Here is an 18624-nt window from a genome sequence, read left to right as displayed (position 1 = left end):
CAGACAGGGTTGTGTGATCGCCCCACCTTATTCACTATCTCTCTGGTCATGGTCACCCTCCTCGTCGACGGTCGACTTCCATCTGGCGTCAGCATCCAGTACCGTCTGGATGGGAAGCTCTTCAACCTTGGACGTTTTCGGGCAAAGTATAAGCTTACCACAAAGGATATCCACGATCTGCAGTTTGCAGACGACTGCTGCGTGGTGGCTCACTCTGTGCGGGACATCCAAATGACCCTCGATGTATTGAACTCTGCATAAAAGAAACTTGGCTTAACCTTGAACATCACCAAAACCAGGGTCCTCCACCAACCGCCATCCAACCAATCAAACAACCCTCCGACAATCTATGTCGATGAAGAGGCACTTGAATATGTGGAGTATTTCCCTTACCTCGGTATACATCTCTCCCAAACAGCCACTGTTGACGAGGAGATCCAACTTAAGAGTGCAGTGCGCCAGCACCGCCTTCTACAAACTGCGACAGTGCCATCTTCAATAACAAAGATTTCTACAGGACAACAAGGATCCTAGTTTACTGGGCCGTTGTCATCCCAATGCTCATCTACTGAAGCGAAACATGGACAACCTACCGGCGCCATGTCACTGCACTGGAGTGCTTCCATCAGTGCTGCCAAGTGGGAAGATCAATGCACCAATGCGAGTGTCCTTCTAGCTGACACTACCAGCATTGAAGCGATACTTCTAATAAAACAACTCTGGTGGACCGGCCACTGCATCCGCATGCCCGAGAACTGCTTTCCCTGCCAGATCCTTTTCTCCCAGCTCTCCATTGGTCAGTGGACGAGGGGAGGATGAAGGAAGCGGTTCAAGGATACCCTCAAGTCCTCCCTGAAGTGCAGAAAAATCAGCCTTCAAGACTGAGAATAGTAGGCTGCTGACCACCTCGGGTGGCGCCGCTGCATCCACCAGGCCACGGCCCACTTCGAGACCCAACATCTCGATGCCAAAGTGGATCGATGCCAGAAAAGATAGGGAAACCAACGCGGCACTGTTAATTCCACTTCCATCTGGGACCACGTGCCCTTATTGTCCAAGTATCTGTTGATCCAGAATGGAACTCCTCAGCCACCTGAAGAGCCACCACTAAACCTGATGGATGTCATCCTCGAACTCCGAGGGACTACCGACGACGACGACGGGTGGAGTTTGATTGATTTTGAATGGCTCGGCTCTGCTGTCATCCACTCTGTGGGCTTCTGCAGAAAATTGATATTTTCGGATCTGCGATTTTGTATTATTCGCGGCCGCCCTCCCTGTCCGTAGCACGGATAATCGAGAGTCTACTACATAAAAGATGTGCTTTCTTAAAAACAAGTAATGCTTGAAAAGGTTTTAAGACTGTTTTTTCTCTTTGTTTTTAGAGAAACCAAGCGACATTGTTTCTTCCATCCAGCCAGCAGTGTCTAATATCATCTGTTCCATCGTATTTGGGAAACGCTTTGATTACAACGATGAAGAGTTTCTGCATCTAATTACATTACTAAATGAAGATTTCAAATTGACTGGAAATGCTTGGGCTCAGGTGAGTGAATTTTCTTCGTTAGGTGTAGGCAGCAGTCTCATTCTGGCAAAAAAAAAGCCAAACAGCAAAATATGTTTGTTAATCAACCCCTCTTATTTGTGCGCATTGTTTTTCTTATGAAGGATTTAAACGCGTCGCCAATGTTTCTTTTACAGATGGTAAATTTTTTCCCCATTTTTAAGCACTTTCCTGGGCCACACAGAAAGGTCGTCGAAAACTTAGCCCGGCTCACGAAGTTCGTGAAATCCAGCATTGCCAAGCATCGCGCCACGAGGAGCGCGGGCGAGCCTCGAGATTACATCGATGCATTTCTCGATGAGATCACCAAGGTTTGCAAATTTCAATCCGAAGCTCAGCCATGTACAAAAATCACTATAGTTAGGCATGCAGCCACACAGGGAACGCTGGGGGGCGGGCAACAGCTGACCTTTCACCCCTGACTGGAAACGAGTGGCAGATGCGTATGCGTTCCATCACAAACGGATCCATTCTGCACAGACCGCACAAAGATTCCCCCCGTATAGCCTATAACAAACTGTTGGGGCAAGTGCTGTTAGTGAGTAGCACCTATGAAGGCCGGTACAACACACGAGGGGGTGGGTGGTCAACACTACTCCCGGCCGTCTTTGTCTACCCAGTGGTGATGTTTTACATACTGCACCAGGTACTAATTTGAGGCTGAGTCGACCCAGGGGAGGCCCAGGACCAGTTCAGATAATGTCACTGGTGTTGGCCGTGCGTAGGAATCGAACTCGGGTCGTCAGATTCGTAGCGCAGTGCGCTAACCACTACACTACTGCTCCCCCAAGACCGCATGCACACACATACGCTCACACCTACCTCACCTACAACACACGAGCAGCCATTTTGTCAATCCAATGGATTTAGTGGTAAGTCGCCAGTGGTTGATATATGGAGGCTCTGATTCATGCCAGAGTAATGGAGGAATTGTGCACACACACACGTGTGGGTGGGTTTTTGTTAGAAGGCTTGAGTTGGTCAGCACCATCCGTAGATAAGAGGTTTTTGGGTCAGATCGTGTAAATATAAATGTGTTGTTAAACCTGACACCACCCGATACAGTCAATTAGTAAGGATTATCACGTAAACAAAACATGCCAATTCGTTACTAGTGTTGTGCAGTAGAACCACGCGGAGACAAGGAATTGTATAACGGCTATTGCCGTTTATTAAGCACGTTCACACTCCTCTTCCTACACTCATGTAATGTAGTAACTCCACGGGAGACGACTTCACGGGTAACACACTCTTTATTTTATCAAACTTGGTTACAGGTGACTAACACCTACTTTGTATCTCGGGTGACAAACACCCACTTAGCTACTTGGCGACTAACGCCCACTGAGCTACTCGGATGACCAACATCCACTTAGTACTCGGGTGACAAACACCCACTTAGCTACTTGGCGACTAACGCCCACTGAGTTACTCGGATGACCAACATCCACTTAGTACTCGGGTGACAAACACCCACTTAGCTACTTGGCGACTAACGCCCACTGAGCTACTCGGATGACCAACATCCTCTTAGCTACTTGGCGACTAACGCCACTGAGCTACTCGGATGACCAACATCCACTTAGTACTCGGGTGACAAACACCCACTTAGCTACTTGGCGACTAACGCCCACTGAGCTACTCGGATGACCAACATCCACTTAGCTACTCGGCGACTAACGCCACTGAGCTACTCGGATGACCAACATCCACTTAGCTACTCGGCGACTAACGCCACTGAGCTACTCGGCTTCACTAGGTCTTCAGCTCCGTCTTCGGGTCTTCAACTGGGTAACTCTCCCCGAGTGCTCTCGCGCGTCCCCCTTTATACCCCACCTGCGGACGTCGCTGCGAGCACCCACTTATTCGACCAATCGCCGGGCGCTGGCTACGATCCTCTTTTCCCACATCTCATCGTGCCTCACCACTCACTCCGCGCCGCCTCGTCATCTGTCACTCCCGGCGCGCGCGTCCACACCACGACCACAACGCGTGCCCAACCCCGCACCCCGCGCCGCCCCGTGATCCATCACTGTCACAGTCGGCGCACGTCAATACCACCACTACATCACCCCCTACCACATAGCTCGCAGCCGCCCCGGCTGCTACAAAAATATACAAACCCTCCCTGTGTGCCCCGTAACACAACACAACAACAAGAACAACAACTAAGCTAACAACACAACACGACGCGAACACCACCATCTGCAACCCTCAACCAATGCCACCGCGACAATAGAACAATATATACAAACCGGCGAGTGACAATAGCAATGTGTATACAAAAAAAATAAATGGAAATTTTTTTTTTTTTTTCTTTCGACTCGTGCAGTGTCCCCTTTTCTTCCGAGCGTCCCTACAACGGGACATTACCCCGGCAGAGGGGAACACCGGGCGAGCTCGGTGTAGAGCACAAAAAAACCGTCCTCATGAAAATTGTTGAGACCTAGCCCGAGTCCGCCTTGCCGGTCCGTCGTACGGCACCAGACGCGGTTGAACGTCCGGTGGTGCCGGCGGTTCAGGAAGACATCGGCCAGGCATCGAGGACTCGTGCGTGCCCCGGGGTTCAGGCTCTCGACGGTCAGCAGCCGTCAAGCCCGAGGCACCGGGTTTTGTTGGGATGACTTGTGGCCCTGGTCGTCGTCCCGACGTGGTCCTGCGGCGCGCGGACGCGGGGCCCGGCACCCGGCTGCGACGTGACCCCGAAGGCCGCAGTTGTAGCAGACGACGGACGTCGTAGGTTTCGGTTGCTCCAGCTTGCGGGGCGAACGTGTGGGCGAACGACCTCCCGTTCTCCACTCCCCCGGACACGATGCAGCGAAGCCCCGCTCCTGCACTGCAGCTGGCTGAGGTTCGGCGATCGTGGCGGCCAGTGCCGCATTCCCCGGCCATTTGCAGACGACCCCCGGCTTGCGTTTGAGGACCTCGTACGCGTGAATGCTCGTGGCGATCGCCAGGGAGCAGATCTCCATCTCGTCTGCCACGTTGATGGGGACCCCCAACTCGTGGGCCAACACCAGCAGCTGCTCCGTCATCATGGCGTCCTTCCCCTCCTTATCCATGCGGGGAAAAGCCGCGTCCGCCAAGGCGAGCAGTGCCGTGCGGTAGGCTAGCGTCGTTTCCCCAGCCACCTTCCGCCGATCGTAGAACTGGTGGCGGCACGTGGAGGGCGGCCCGAACACCTTCGCCATCAGGTGTAGTGCGGCCTGGAGCGTAGAGCGGGACGACCTTGCAGCAGATGTGAAGGCTGCAAGCGCGTCGTCGTCAAGCATCGCTGGCAACGCACGCAGGGCAGTGGTGTCGGACCACCCCGACATCTCCTGATGAGCGAGGAACCTTCGTTGGAAGGCTCCCCAGTCGCCCCCATCCGCCTTGAACGCCGACAGCGCGGGCAATCTTTGCTGGAGGACCCGATCGTCGTCGACGTCGGAGAGATTTTCCCGCGCTCCGCTGGAGTTGTGTAAAATGTCGGCTCGGTTGTCAGGCGCAAAATGGAGGGCTCCGGCGCGCCGATGACGTGGGCTGCGCTGCGCGGAGGTGTCCGGCCACGTGGCGTCCGTCTTTCCCGCCAATCGGTGGCGGCCCCCCAAAAACGGCGGCAACTTCCAGGCTTTTGGCGCGAAGCGCCCTTTGGCGGGAATCCTCCACCGTCGCTTCCTCCACGACCCCCGCAGCCGTTTTTCCGCTCGCCGGAACGGAGATGTCGGCCAAGACAGCGGCGGCGGCGAGTAGCAACTCCGCCAAGCGGGCGTGCGTGTCCTGGAGGCCGGTGTCGGAGGCAAGCGGAGCGTCGGCCATCACCGCGAAGTGCTGCATCGGCGGCAACTCCTCGTCCTCTACTCCCGAGGTCGGTGTCCCCGGTACGCCGTCGTCATCCCGACCTCGCTCGTGGGTACGGGTAGTCTTCCTTGTGTCCATACTTCTTGAAGACAGGTTTACTTCTGACGCCAGTTGTAATGTAGTAACTCCACGGGAGACGACTTCACGGGTAACACACTCTTTATTTTATCAAACTTGGTTACAGGTGACTAACACCTACTTTGTATCTCGGGTGACAAACACCCACTTAGCTACTTGGCGACTAACGCCCACTGAGCTACTCGGATGACCAACATCCACTTAGTACTCGGGTGACAAACACCCACTTAGCTACTTGGCGACTAACGCCCACTGAGTTACTCGGATGACCAACATCCACTTAGTACTCGGGTGACAAACACCCACTTAGCTACTTGGCGACTAACGCCCACTGAGCTACTCGGATGACCAACATCCTCTTAGCTACTTGGCGACTAACGCCACTGAGCTACTCGGATGACCAACATCCACTTAGTACTCGGGTGACAAACACCCACTTAGCTACTTGGCGACTAACGCCCACTGAGCTACTCGGATGACCAACATCCACTTAGCTACTCGGCGACTAACGCCACTGAGCTACTCGGATGACCAACATCCACTTAGCTACTCGGCGACTAACGCCACTGAGCTACTCGGCTTCACTAGGTCTTCAGCTCCGTCTTCGGGTCTTCAACTGGGTAACTCTCCCCGAGTGCTCTCGCGCGTCCCCCTTTATACCCCACCTGCGGACGTCGCTGCGAGCACCCACTTATTCGACCAATCGCCGGGCGCTGGCTACGATCCTCTTTTCCCACATCTCATCGTGCCTCACCACTCACTCCGCGCCGCCTCGTCATCTGTCACTCCCGGCGCGCGCGTCCACACCACGCCCACAACGCGTGCCCAACCCCGCACCCCGCGCCGCCCCGTGATCCATCACTGTCACAGTCGGCGCACGTCAATACCACCACTACACTCACACCAGTGTAGGTGCACTCTGTCTCGGTCCTTCACCCGGACACTTAGTAACTATTTAGAGCCTACCCCGGCTATCCCCTCAGCTCTCTCACTCGTCTGCCCGGAACGGGGGATCAGCCAACATCGCTCTGCGACGAGGAGAGAGACCCTCTTCCAGCCGCTCCTTACCCTGGCCCCCAACGACGACCCCGCCCCCGTCCCGGGGTCCCCCTTAAGAATCCCTTTGGGCGGCTCCTCCCCCCAGCTCGGTACTGCCCACCTTCTCGCATGCGCCATCCAAAAGCCCCTTACGTAACCCGTAATATTACGTCATCCTTGGCCCCACATGACTCTCAACGCGTTCGCATCTCCTTCCGCTCGCCTCCTCATGGGATACCCACACTTCTCCTCTACACTAGTACATCACACCGGTGTGTTGGAGAGTAAACCCATATAATTTACAATTAGAGTACAACGTTTCGCCAGTAATTACAACTAGAATCGTCAGGCGATAGCCAGAATTGTGGAGAAATCCTCCTCCTGTTACGGTCTTAAATAGAGGGATAAATGTGATGTCGTCACTGTAAGCCAATCAGGTGCAAAGGCCAGATGTGGGGGGGGGGGGGGTAATGTATGCAAATAAATTACAATGGATATCCAGTACCAACATTTATAGTTATGCGATATAACCCAAAAACCCCTATTATGGATAATATTTGTCTCGAAAGGCTACGTGTTAAACCATCAGTCGGGTGGGGAATGCGTCACGATGGCATCACATTGTGGTGGTGGTGAAATTAGCCTAACTCCGCCTCTAAATTAGCATTGGTTGGAAATAGTGGAGCAGACTGGCGCTCCACACATCCCAGAGGCCGAATCTGCCGCGTACGTGAATAGTAACTATGGGTCTACTCTAGTAGCCGAGGGGAATATTAACATTGACGATGCAGATACTATACCACACTATATTTCTAACTATATATTCCATTACATTTTTCAGGAGTCCAGAAAAGCCGATTCATCGTTTTGTGAAAAATCCCTTTGCATCTCGGTAATCAACCTGTTTCAAGCAGGTACCGAAACAACCTCCACATTGCTCCAATGGGCTCTCTACCTCATGGTGAAACACCCCGACATACAGAGTAAGTCTGAAAATAGTTGGCGGTAAAATAAAAAAATGTATTGCAATGAAGAATGATCCACTTATTGTCTCTTATTTTTTTTCAGGAGGATCTGGTTGGATTATATATACAGTAGTTAAAGAGCACAATGTTCATAATTAGAAAGTTGTGGGTCCAATGCCCAGTTATAACTGCTTTCACCTAAAATAAACCCCATTCCACATTTTTCAAATCATGGGGTGGGGGAGATTGATTCTGCACAAATAACGATTGCTTAAACCGAAGACGATGAAGTGAGGCCTTTCCGCCAAAACTGTTCAGATTGACGAGCTTTGAACTAAAGGGTCTGTAGCTCTGGTGAATACCAAGGGGATGGGTGGCTGAAATTAATCCGGACCTACGGGGAGTCATGGAATCCAGACTATCAGAGAGTGAAAAGTTATACTCAAGCACAGCCTCATCAATAGGGAGTAGATTGGACTCAGATAAAACCGAGAGATATAAAGCATCAGTAAGGTCAGCTGGACAAATGGATTTAAAATTCCGAAAGGAGATCTGACTATAGGAAGGAGCAAGGCAAAATAAGGACATTTCAAAGGACACTGTAGAATGGTCAGATAGACCCACATCGAACACAGATATATTATTCACGTGAACAGCAGTAGAGCAAACCAGATCCAGAGTATCACCATGGGAATGGGTAGGTCCCTGAACATGCTGAATGAAACTCAACACATCAAGAGTTGCCAGAAAGTCCCTGGCAAAAGGATTAGATGGCTAATCAACATGGGTATTTAAATCGCCAAGCAACAGTATCCGGTCGTAGAGGGGGCAGAGCATGGAGAATAACTGTGAAATCTTTCAAGGAAAGGAGAGACAGCTTTGGTGGGCGATAACTAGCACAATCCGAAGAGACTGTGTAATTTTCCATTCAAGCGCTAGGTATTCAAAAGATATACCGTGAGTTGAATAGTGGATGCAGCATAGTAGAATTAGCGCCGATAAGTGCAAGGCCGCCACCACGACCTGAGGATCATGGCATCTCAAAAAGAGAGAATCCAGGTGGCACAGCCTCAATAAGTAAAAGATGGTCACAAGGCCGATCTCTCTAGTGCTGCCGCGGGGTCCACTTTCTGCCCCGCCCCCCCTCTCTCCCCCCACCTCCTCTCTCCCCCCCTACTGCCGAGTCCTATATAACCTCGTGCCACGGCAGATCTCTCGCCTACTTCAGCAGTTTTTTCTTGCTGTGGTTGTCCCACCTGATGACGATTGCTTGTGTTGCGATCGAAATGTAAGGCCTGCACAAAGCTATGTAGCTCTTATTCAGAAGCGACCTGGCCACAGATGAGAGCCCAACAAATTGGCTTATCATCGCATGGACATTTATAGCAGCCAAATACTCTAAACGCATGTTTATAAATGTGGAGGGAAACCCCGGAGCACCCAGAGAAGAATCCATATGACCACAGGGAGAACATGTGTGGGGCCCGATGTACACCCCGCCGCCCTCGCTGGGCAGGTGGGGCGCGACGTCCGCCCATTCCGCTCCCTCCTCCACCAGGTCAGTCGGCTCCCGCCGGGCCCCCGCCGACCGAGTGATGGATCCCCACCCGCTAGCACCCTCTCTGAGGGACATGCTCATGCTGCTGGCCTCTGAGCCGCACGGGGTTAAAACACACGCCCGTGCATACCACAGCTGTCGTGAACAGAGGGGCCGCACACCGTTCTATCATCTGCGAGCGATTAACTAGCTATCAGCTGCGCTGCGGCAACCGCACACTTCCACCTGCAGGCGGTTAACTCTTAACGTGCATGTCCGTGCACACCGTGCCCCCCCCCCCCCCCCCGCTAACAAAAGGGGGCTGCTCGCCGTGCGTTCAGGACTCAGCTTGCACATGCAGTCGCTTTACAGTAAGCTGCCCAGCCGCCCCTACCCAGAAGGAGTATCTTGCGAGAAAAGCCGAGCCTACTGCTGCCTACGCACCCAGTCACTCAAACATCCTACTACACATACCTCGTAGCTGTATTCACGGCGTCCCGTGCACGCTGTGAGAGGCGGAGGGAAGAGGACGAGAAAGCCTTGCCGAACACTGCCTCGTAGTGGCACTCACAGGCGTCACACGGATGCTGCGAGCTACTGAAGAAGGCAGAATGGGCAGGGGGGTCTTGACGGGCAAGATGTTTAACATTAACTTTTTTAAACAACCCCTGGGCCCCCCTTTTTATCCCCCTGACTTCAGCAGCCCAGGGTCGCATCGTACCGTGCGGCCAATCGTGTGCCAGCCTGTGATTACTGCTTGGTTTTTCGCCCTTACATTAACAAGGACAGTACGGGGCCTAGGTGGCCGTAAATAATGATTGCAGCGATGAGAACAGGCAAGGTCAAGTGAAGTAACTGGGTGAGGAGTCAACTCAGGGGTAGAGATGGAACCCCTGAGGTGTTATAGTGAGGCAAAGGAAAAAATTCGGGAAAAGGGGCGTGGCAGAGCCGAGGGGAAATAAAAGGCAGCGCGGAGAAAGGGTGGATTGCCCTCATCATCTTGGAAGGCTGAGAAAGAAGTTGTTTATCTTCGCCGTGGCTTCTACATCGACGGCTCCTATATAGTTAGTCAGCTATATAGTGAACATCGTGTAGCAGCTACAGTCACCCAGTTGTATTTAGTCAACCTGTGTCCACCTGATAACATGTCATCGAGTCGGGTGGACTAATATATAATAAATATTAAAATAAAACTTAAGCAAGACAGCGTCTCTGAGTGCTACATTACACGTGGATCGCCGCGGCCGGTGCTTCCGTGATCCACTGTCTGCCCTTCCACACTCAAGAATGCATCACTCACCTATCTCCACTTACTTCTATTGTTTTGTGTAATTGATAAAGGGAACGTAGGAATTTACTCAGCATAAATTGTGACAGTTGCCTGTAGCTGGTGAACCGACTACACTCGCCTTCAGTCTCCACTGCAGATAGTAGTGCAGCTGTTAGTCCGGCTGGTAGTGCAGCTGTTAGTCCGGCTGGTAGTGCAGCTGGTAGTACAACTGGATAGTGCAACTGGCAGTGCAGCTGGTATTCCAGCTTGGAAGTGCAGTTGATAGTCCAACTGGTAGTTCAGCTGGAAGTTCAGCCGGAAGTCCAGCGGGTAGTCTAGCTGGTATTGCAGCTGGTAGTGCAGCTGACAGTCGAGCTGGAAGTCTAGCTGGAAGTCCAGCTGGCCTCCATTGTAAGTACAGTAGCTGCTGGTGTGACCACGTCCTCTGCCTTAATTATAAACATAGCCCCAAGCCATCCCTAGTCAATGGGAGGGCCACTCCACACTTAAGCAATTACATCGGGCTTGCCCACCAAATTGCTTTAAATCGGAGCTCTGCATCAACGTTCAGGTTGTTATATTCGAAGAGCAAGCACAATTGACCAATGGTGAGCGAGCAAATGAATGACTTTTGCGGTGTGAGCACTTTCCCCTGCACAACTTGCGAGTCCGACCCAATGGTGAGCAAGGTGGTGGTAAATTCTGCCTGCTCTTTGAGTGACCACGCACGCAACATCCCAACGCGTGCAACGTTCGGTCTATCGCAGCTCAATCTCGCCTAAAATGACCGCGCGCATTAATCTCTAAGCCATGGATGTTCCGTCACAATAGTATGTATGTTGAACTTTTTTCGCATCGTACGTAGCCAACCGTGCTAATCGGAGGTGCCCACACTATTCGTACGGAAATCAGACCTTACGAATTATGCTCCTATAAATCATGTAAAGTAAAAAAAACTAATGTTCAATATGCACGCTCATAGCTGTTTCCCTGCATTCCATCTGCAGCGCGAGTTCACGAGGAGATCGACAATGCAGTGGGTCCATCGCGGAGGTTGACGTATGCCGACCGGAATGTCATGCCCTTCACAAACGCCGTGGTCCACGAGGTCTTGCGATTTTCTTCCTTTGTACCCACAAACTTGATGCACGCGACGACCTCCGACACAACATTCCAGGGATACTTCCTTCCAAAGGTTCGTCGCCGTACAATTCCCCCTGCCCCTCTCTATGTTATGGTAGCCTGTTATATTCTACACATTCCCAAACAAGAAAGAGGAATAGCGAGCAGACATACAATTTAGAATGTATGAAACATTTTTCGCAGTCATAAAATGAGGACAAATATTTGTTTTTATATTGCATCCTTTACGCCGCAGCATGAGAGCAGCTAACATCACACCTCAAGCTTTTGAAAGGGCACACCGAGTGACAGCTGTCCCTATGTATGCATATTGAACATATTCCGCACCGGACGTGGTGGCGAGATGTTAACTACCTTGCCTGGTATACAGGACGTCGTGGGTTCGATCCCAACCAAGCCTGACACCTGTATTTTTGGAATCTGCGTGTCTCTCTCTCCCCGTGGTCGCATGGATTTTTCTCCAGGTCTTCCGGGTTTTCATTCCACATTTAGAAAAACGCGTTTAGAGTATTTGGCTGCTGTACATTTCCACGTGATAAGCCACTTCGTTGCGCTATCATTTGTGATTGCCAGGTCGCACCTGAAAAAGAGCTACAGAGCTCAATAGTGGGCTTTACCTGGTAAAATAAAATTAAAAGTTTAACAAAAAATATAACTGGAGGTGCGGGGGGGGGGGACAACAAACTAAAAACAAAAATCAGTTCGAAAGAATGAGTTTTCAACCTAGTGTTTTTAATCGAGAGGGAAATTAGTTTTCAATCTGTACAAGGTGACAGTAACTGCCCTGCAAACGGGTATTCAGCTTGCCACGAGGTAGTGAGGACTTCTTCGGGTAATCCTCGAATGATTAATTAGTTTGGGGGAGGGGGGGTCATTTCTTGAATTTGGAACTTTTTGACCCCTGGCGCCGACAACACAATGGCCTCCACATTTCCAACGACATCTCGCGATCTTTAATATCCACTGTGGATCGGACATTGTGCACTATTGATGCGGTTATTACACCACCCACGGTAATAATTACCAGGGTGGCCGTCCGCCTTGGAACCGCAAACCTCTGCCAGTCACTTAAAATGGTTTGCGAGACTCCGGATGCAACACGTGTGCGGTGATTTATACATACCCGTACCATTGTGTACGTTTTAAACTTCTCGCACCGTACTTTGTCAAACCCGTGCTAAAATCGGTGGTGCGGGGGAGATTTTGACCGCTGTTCCCTGGGCCCCACAGGGCACGTACGTGATCCCTATGCTCCACTCGGTGCTCAAGGACCCATCGCAGTGGGAGGCGCCCTTTGAGTTCAACCCGAACCACTTCCTTGACACGAGTGGCAAGTTCCGTAAAAGAGAAGCCGCCTTGCCCTTCTCTGCAGGTACATGTTACTCTTATTTAAATATACACAGTCGATTATCCGGCGGCTTCGGGGGGGGAAGGGGGCACCGGATAATCCAGAATCATCATTATTTAAATAGATTATTTTTGCCTATTCTTGCATAACGTAATGTTTTTAGGTGTTGTGTATATATTTAGTGCTGAACTTTACGTGGACAACTTCTTCCTTTTCTGTCGTCACTTTATTTGTCCAACACAGCACAATTTGCCACCATCCTTTAACGCGTTCTTCGCTCGCTCGCCGCACCCCGCCGGCCTCGCTCGCTTCGTTCCTCGCTCGCTCCGTTCCTCCCTCTCTCTCTCCGTCTCTCCCGACTCCCTTCTCTGCTTCCCCATCCCACTCCAGCCATTGCTGCTGTCTCTCGGCTTCTGCGTCTTACTCCTACTATCTCTCTCGTTCAGCTTCTCCGTCTCTACTGCTACCCTATATGTCTTCTTCCACTCCACTGCTACCCTACACTTCTTCTCCACTGCTACTCTATGCTTCTTCTTCCTCTCCACTGCTACTCTATGCTTATTCTTCTTCTCCCCCGACCTACTCCGTCCAGCTCCCAGCACATTAGTTGGCATCCCCCCTTACGCCCCGCGCCCCCCCCCCCCACTGCCACCTGTCTCCATTCCCAGACTTGGAGGCGCCACCTTGTACTCAACAACAACAACCGGCCAATCACTGCCCTGCATCATAATTGCCTAACGGGCCGTCTCCGACTCACTCGTTGGCCCCCAGCAACAGCAGTATGTCCCGATTCGACCCCACTGTTCCCAACCCACACGTGTGTACAATTAGCCACCTTGGCGCATTAAACTACTACACATGTACTATGTGAAATTGGCATAAATAAACATACAAATAGACACAAATAAATATCCTACTGTTAAAGGTATTTACTGTAACGTATTTACCACTCTTAATCTCGAAGACTCTGCAAGGGGTGATGTACGTAGTACTACGCTCTTGTTTCAACACAACCATGATTGTGTTGGACAATCGCCAGACTGGTAACAGCCTTTGTAGCGGTTTTTCTGGTTTTGCCAGATCGGCCGAATGTTGGAAGCAACCTCATGGCTGTCAACCCATACGGTTTACCCATATTCTTGTACAGTGAAATTTAGTCTTCAGGTCCATACCGCGTGCAGCCGTTTTAATACGGGCAAAACCATTTTTTTGTCTATTTGTTTGTGTATCTCCCTTGTGATGGGACGTTGTAGGATGAACCTTGAGATTTATAAGGGCACTCGGTGACCAATAATATCTTAATTGGTCTGTAATAAGATAGGCACTGAGAAAAGGTTGACAAGTATGCAGCCGGATAATAATCACGCACCGGATAAATTATAATCAACTGTGTATTTACGTATATTGGGGACACTGAGGTGCCCAGCGCCAGTTTCTTCTGGAGAGGAGAACTGGAGTGTAATTAACCCTCTCTGCCAGCAGGGTGTGCTATGCCATGGTAAATGGTCCCTAAGGAGAATGGTTCTCGCGGCGGGCAGAGAGAATGTGAGGAAGTAGCACCCCGATTGGCTGGCAAGGGCACGTGACAGGACAGGGTAAGGATGTGGGCCAAAGGTGACAGAAGGAACATGTGATATAAGGTCCAGAGTGTTCTAGTGAGTTCTAGAAGGGGGCGTGGGCGAGGCGGAGGCAGGCCACGCTGAGGGGCAATAAAGGGAGATCCTGAGGTCCGATCCAGGCTGTCCACTGGAATGGAACCCGCCGTGTTACGTCTCTTCGGTCTTCACGCTCGGCATCGTGGGTCAGGCCCACGTTGCATGCGTGTTACTGACCTGACCTGGTTATGGAGTTACCTTGTGGTGGTTACCGCAATATAGTTATCCCGTTACGTTTATGTAGTTACCCCATTGTGGTCATAGAATTAACGTGTTGCCTCCTAAGTCAAGTGTGTCTCTCAAGTGAACCCAATACAACTGTATAAACTGGAAGAAGTATTGGAGCCGGGACGGGCAAGAGACGTTTGTTATGTGCCGAGGGATTGGGCGGTGTCGTCTGCGTTCTGTTGCAGTCGCATAGTTCGCCAACTGCCTTAAGCTATCGGCTGCTTATTCTTAGGTTTTTTCGGTAAAGTCACGTAGGTAAAAAATTTTAATTAATAAAAGTAAAATAAATAAATAAATTAATTTGTTTTCCCTACGTGACTTTACCAAAAAACCTAAGAATATGAATCCTTGCAGTCACGAAAGCTTCAAATCTAGAACTATCGGCTGCTGTCTGCGGAGTTGAACGTGATCTCACCGCTCGTTTACTAGCCGAAAACGATCGTCTAGATTGATCACTAATCTGGCTGGAAAGAAGTAGCTCCACATCAAAAGAATCGTTCCAGTAAAATGTCAAGACAAGTGGTCACTGTGACAGATAAAGATCTCGACGTTTCGGCCTACAGGCCCTTTTCAGTAAACGTATGAGTTTGTGCGGTGATGTAAAGTAATCGGAATATTGTTTGGTGTGGGTTGGGGTGGTGTGGTCCCCCGTTAGAAGGAATAACTCAGCACGCTTCACGTATTGGGTTTTGAAATCCTTATGACGGGTTGTTGCATGCGTGTTATCCATCGACTCATGTGTCGGTAACCTTCGCAGCGCTTGACAACAAGCGACGAGGCTGTACATCCCCGAAAATTATCATCCACAATCAGTACCCCAGAGTGACCGACTGACCGAACCCACCCCACAGCACACAACAACCCACAGCACACACTGAGCACCGGGGTGCATTGCAACTCACAGCCCTTTGTCAACAGTGCTTAGGTCCCCCCCCCACACAAGTGGATGAGGCTCCCCTGGCCTATAGAGCAGCAGTTCTTAACCGGGGGTGCGATATGCCCTTTCTGTGGGATGCGAGATATGACGGTAAATTATCGAAACACAAATTAAGCACGGGCACGTAAGTACAACTACTTTGTTTCATCAAACCTATGTAGTTATTGACATTATACTTTACTTAACGATTGTGAACCAAAGGGGTGGCAAGGCTGCAGTAAAGGTTAAGAACCACTAAAATATAGAGAGCATTCACCCCTCCTGGCATGATCTTTTCCCAACTCGGTTAATGGAGCCTCCATTTAGCTCCTGGTGTGGCGCATCCCCACACTTTAGCAGCGGACACTGCAACCCCCCCCCCCACACACACCTCCCTCTCCAGTGCAGCCCACTCACAGCCCCAGATCTGGCACTCTCAGCATCCGGGGTCGGCACTGCTTGGGCCCCCTCTCGCAGCCTCGGGTGGGGTTGCTCCCACACTCTGGCAGATGATCAGGCCTTCCTGCTGGTGGCTCGTGTCTGATGCACGAGGCCTTCATTTCTCCAGCTCTTCTCGGAGTGTTCTACGTTGCCTTTTATACCCCCTACCGCATTTCTATTTGCATAATCTAGCAGGGATCAAGCTCTGGGGAGCCTTAAGTGGAATGAGCCACGCTCAGACTCTCATCACCTTTTCTAACATGCATGGGCAATGCTCCAACTCCCACTCTCACAAAACGCACCAAACATAGGCGCAGTGTGACTTCTATATTTGGGGGGTTAGCTTAGTCCCTCACGTTAGGAATCGCGGAGGCATATAATTATTTTTTTAATGTTTATATGTAAACTACTGAAAATAATCTAATAAAGGTATCCAGTTTTGGCAGGACGTTGCCCCCCCCCACCCCCCCACAAACTCCGCCGATGGGGGTGGGATTCTCTTTGACCTCGTCACAAGTTGTAATAATAATAGAATGCTGCTTTGCTCCACCAGGGCTCCGGGCATGCCTGGGAGAGAGCCTCGCCATTACGGAGAGCTTCATCTTCTTCGCCTCCCTCCTGCGCACATTTTCCTTTCAAGCTCCCGCTGAGGGCCCCTTGCCTGACCTAACACCTCAGCCGGGATTCGTCTTGCGTCCCAAACGCTGCATGCTACGTGCCATCAGACGCGCCCAGTCCACATTTTCTTAATTGATCAGTCAATACGTATATATGTATGTGTAGATTTCCGCGTTTTAATTTCTCGTGAATCTGACGTTGTGATTGGGGGAAGAAGTCACGTGGTAATAATCGAGTGCACACCAATATTCTGTGACGAGTGCAAAGAAAACAATATTCTCCGCTGTTAATGAATAGCGCGTGATTAAATTTGAGTTGCAAATAGCGACTTGTGTGTCTGTGCCTGTGTGTTTAGTCTTGAATATGGGGAGCAGTAGTGTAGTGGTTAGCGCGCTGCTCAACGAACCCGGCGACCCGAGTTCAATTCCCGCTCACGGCCAACACCAGTGACGATTATATGATCTGGTCCTGGGCCTCCCCTAGGTCGACTGAGTCTCAAATGAGTACCTGGTGCAGTAAATTCGTCACTGTGGAGACAAAGGTGGCCAGGCGTGGTGCTGGCCACCCACCCCATAGTGTGCCGTGCCGGCCTTCATAGGTGCTGCTCGCTAACAGCACTTGCCCCAAGTCTGTTACAGGCTATACGTGGGATCTTTGTCTTTGTTCAGTCTTGAATGTGCTGCCCACCAACTCCACCGGAGAAATATTAAATGTGGCTCTGTTGCTGTGGTGCTCATCATTATCCTCATACCATGTCCGCTTCACCCACTCCCTGGCAGCATCTCCAGATGTTCACAGCATCACTCCCATAGGCCCCCTCAACTCAAAACTGAAGCAGCCATCACCATCGCCATTCACGATCAACCGCTTTTGTAACAGTTATGCATTTTGACGGGAGGGGGACGTGAGAGGAGGAAGAGAACTGTGGAGGGAGCTGTGGATGAAGGAGGGAGCTGTGTGTGGAGAGAGCTGTCAATGGAGGGAGCTGTGGATGAAGGAGGGAACTGTCTGTGGAGAAAGCTGTGGATGGAGGGAGCTGTGTGTGGAGAGAGCTGTGGGTGAAGGAGGGAACTGTCAATGGAGGAGGGAGCTGTGGACGAAGGAGGGAGCTGTGTGGAGGGAGCTGTGGATGAAGGAAGAATCTGTGTGAAAAGAGCTGTGGATGGAGGGAGCTGTGTGTGGAGAGAGCTGTGGATGGAGGGAGATGTGGAGATAGTTGTGGATGGAGGGAGCCGTGTGAGGAGATACATGTGGATTAAGGAGGGAGCTGTGGATGAAAGAGGGAGCTGATGATGAAGGAGGAAGCTGTGTGTGGAGAGAGCTGTGGCTGAAGGAGGGAGCTGTGTGGAGAAAGATGTGAATGAAGGAGGGAAACATGTGTGCCGGAGGTGGAGTGAAAGGACTACTGGAACCCCGTACTTATGTAGTTATTGTAGCATCACTACTGTGTAATCATGCACACGTGGGACGTTACTATGCGGGGGAGCGTCACTACCACGCGGGTCTACACACACACGGCGCCATCCCGGCAGGAGGCGGGAATGACGTCATGGCCGGTTCTGGACTCGGGAGTCCACGGGCATGGTGTGAGGTCGTGGCACTCTCTGTGACCCCGGCTGGACACGTGACCGGATCTCAGTGGGGGCCGGGGGCCCAGGGTGCACCTCGGGGAGCACGTGGACAGCAGGGGGGCTTCGAGAGGGTTCTTGAAGGGAGGCGTGGCCGAGGTGGGACCTGGGCACGCCGAGGCCCATATAAGCAGCCTCCTCACGAGGTTCGAGGCTGCCCGTATCAAGAATGAAGATGCCTCGTGAAGACGCCAAGAAGAGTCAAGCCTCCAGTCAGCGGACCTGCCAGTAGCCCACCTGGCTGGGTCACGCTAGAGTATCTGAGAGTTAGAGAAGTGTGTGTTAGCTAGAGTAGGTCGGTGGTCACCACCCTATGCGTAATGTTAGAGTTAACTGTTGTGTTCAGTAATAAATA

General features: G+C 51.3%; 1 protein-coding gene across 1 annotated transcript in view; it reads left to right on the top strand.

Annotated features, from left to right (window-relative positions):
* LOC144940634 (cytochrome P450 2B11-like) overlaps positions 1-16773 on the top strand; it is a 30021-nt gene extending 13248 nt beyond the window's left edge. Inside the window, exons 4-9 of the mRNA XM_078866934.1 lie at positions 1386-1546; positions 1702-1875; positions 7362-7503; positions 11300-11487; positions 12666-12807; positions 16577-16773. Of these exons, the coding sequence (XP_078723060.1) occupies positions 1386-1546; positions 1702-1875; positions 7362-7503; positions 11300-11487; positions 12666-12807; positions 16577-16773 (1004 nt within the window). The remainder of the gene's footprint in view (positions 1-1385; positions 1547-1701; positions 1876-7361; positions 7504-11299; positions 11488-12665; positions 12808-16576) is intronic.
* Positions 16774-18624: the final 1851 nt, after the last annotated feature.

This window comes from Lampetra fluviatilis, chromosome 1 (genome assembly GCF_964198595.1).
Source record: "Lampetra fluviatilis chromosome 1, kcLamFluv1.1, whole genome shotgun sequence".
In the NCBI taxonomy this organism is placed as follows: domain Eukaryota; kingdom Metazoa; phylum Chordata; class Hyperoartia; order Petromyzontiformes; family Petromyzontidae; genus Lampetra; species Lampetra fluviatilis.
Note: the sequence above shows the minus strand (reverse complement) of the source record. Positions and strands in the feature narration are given on the sequence as shown.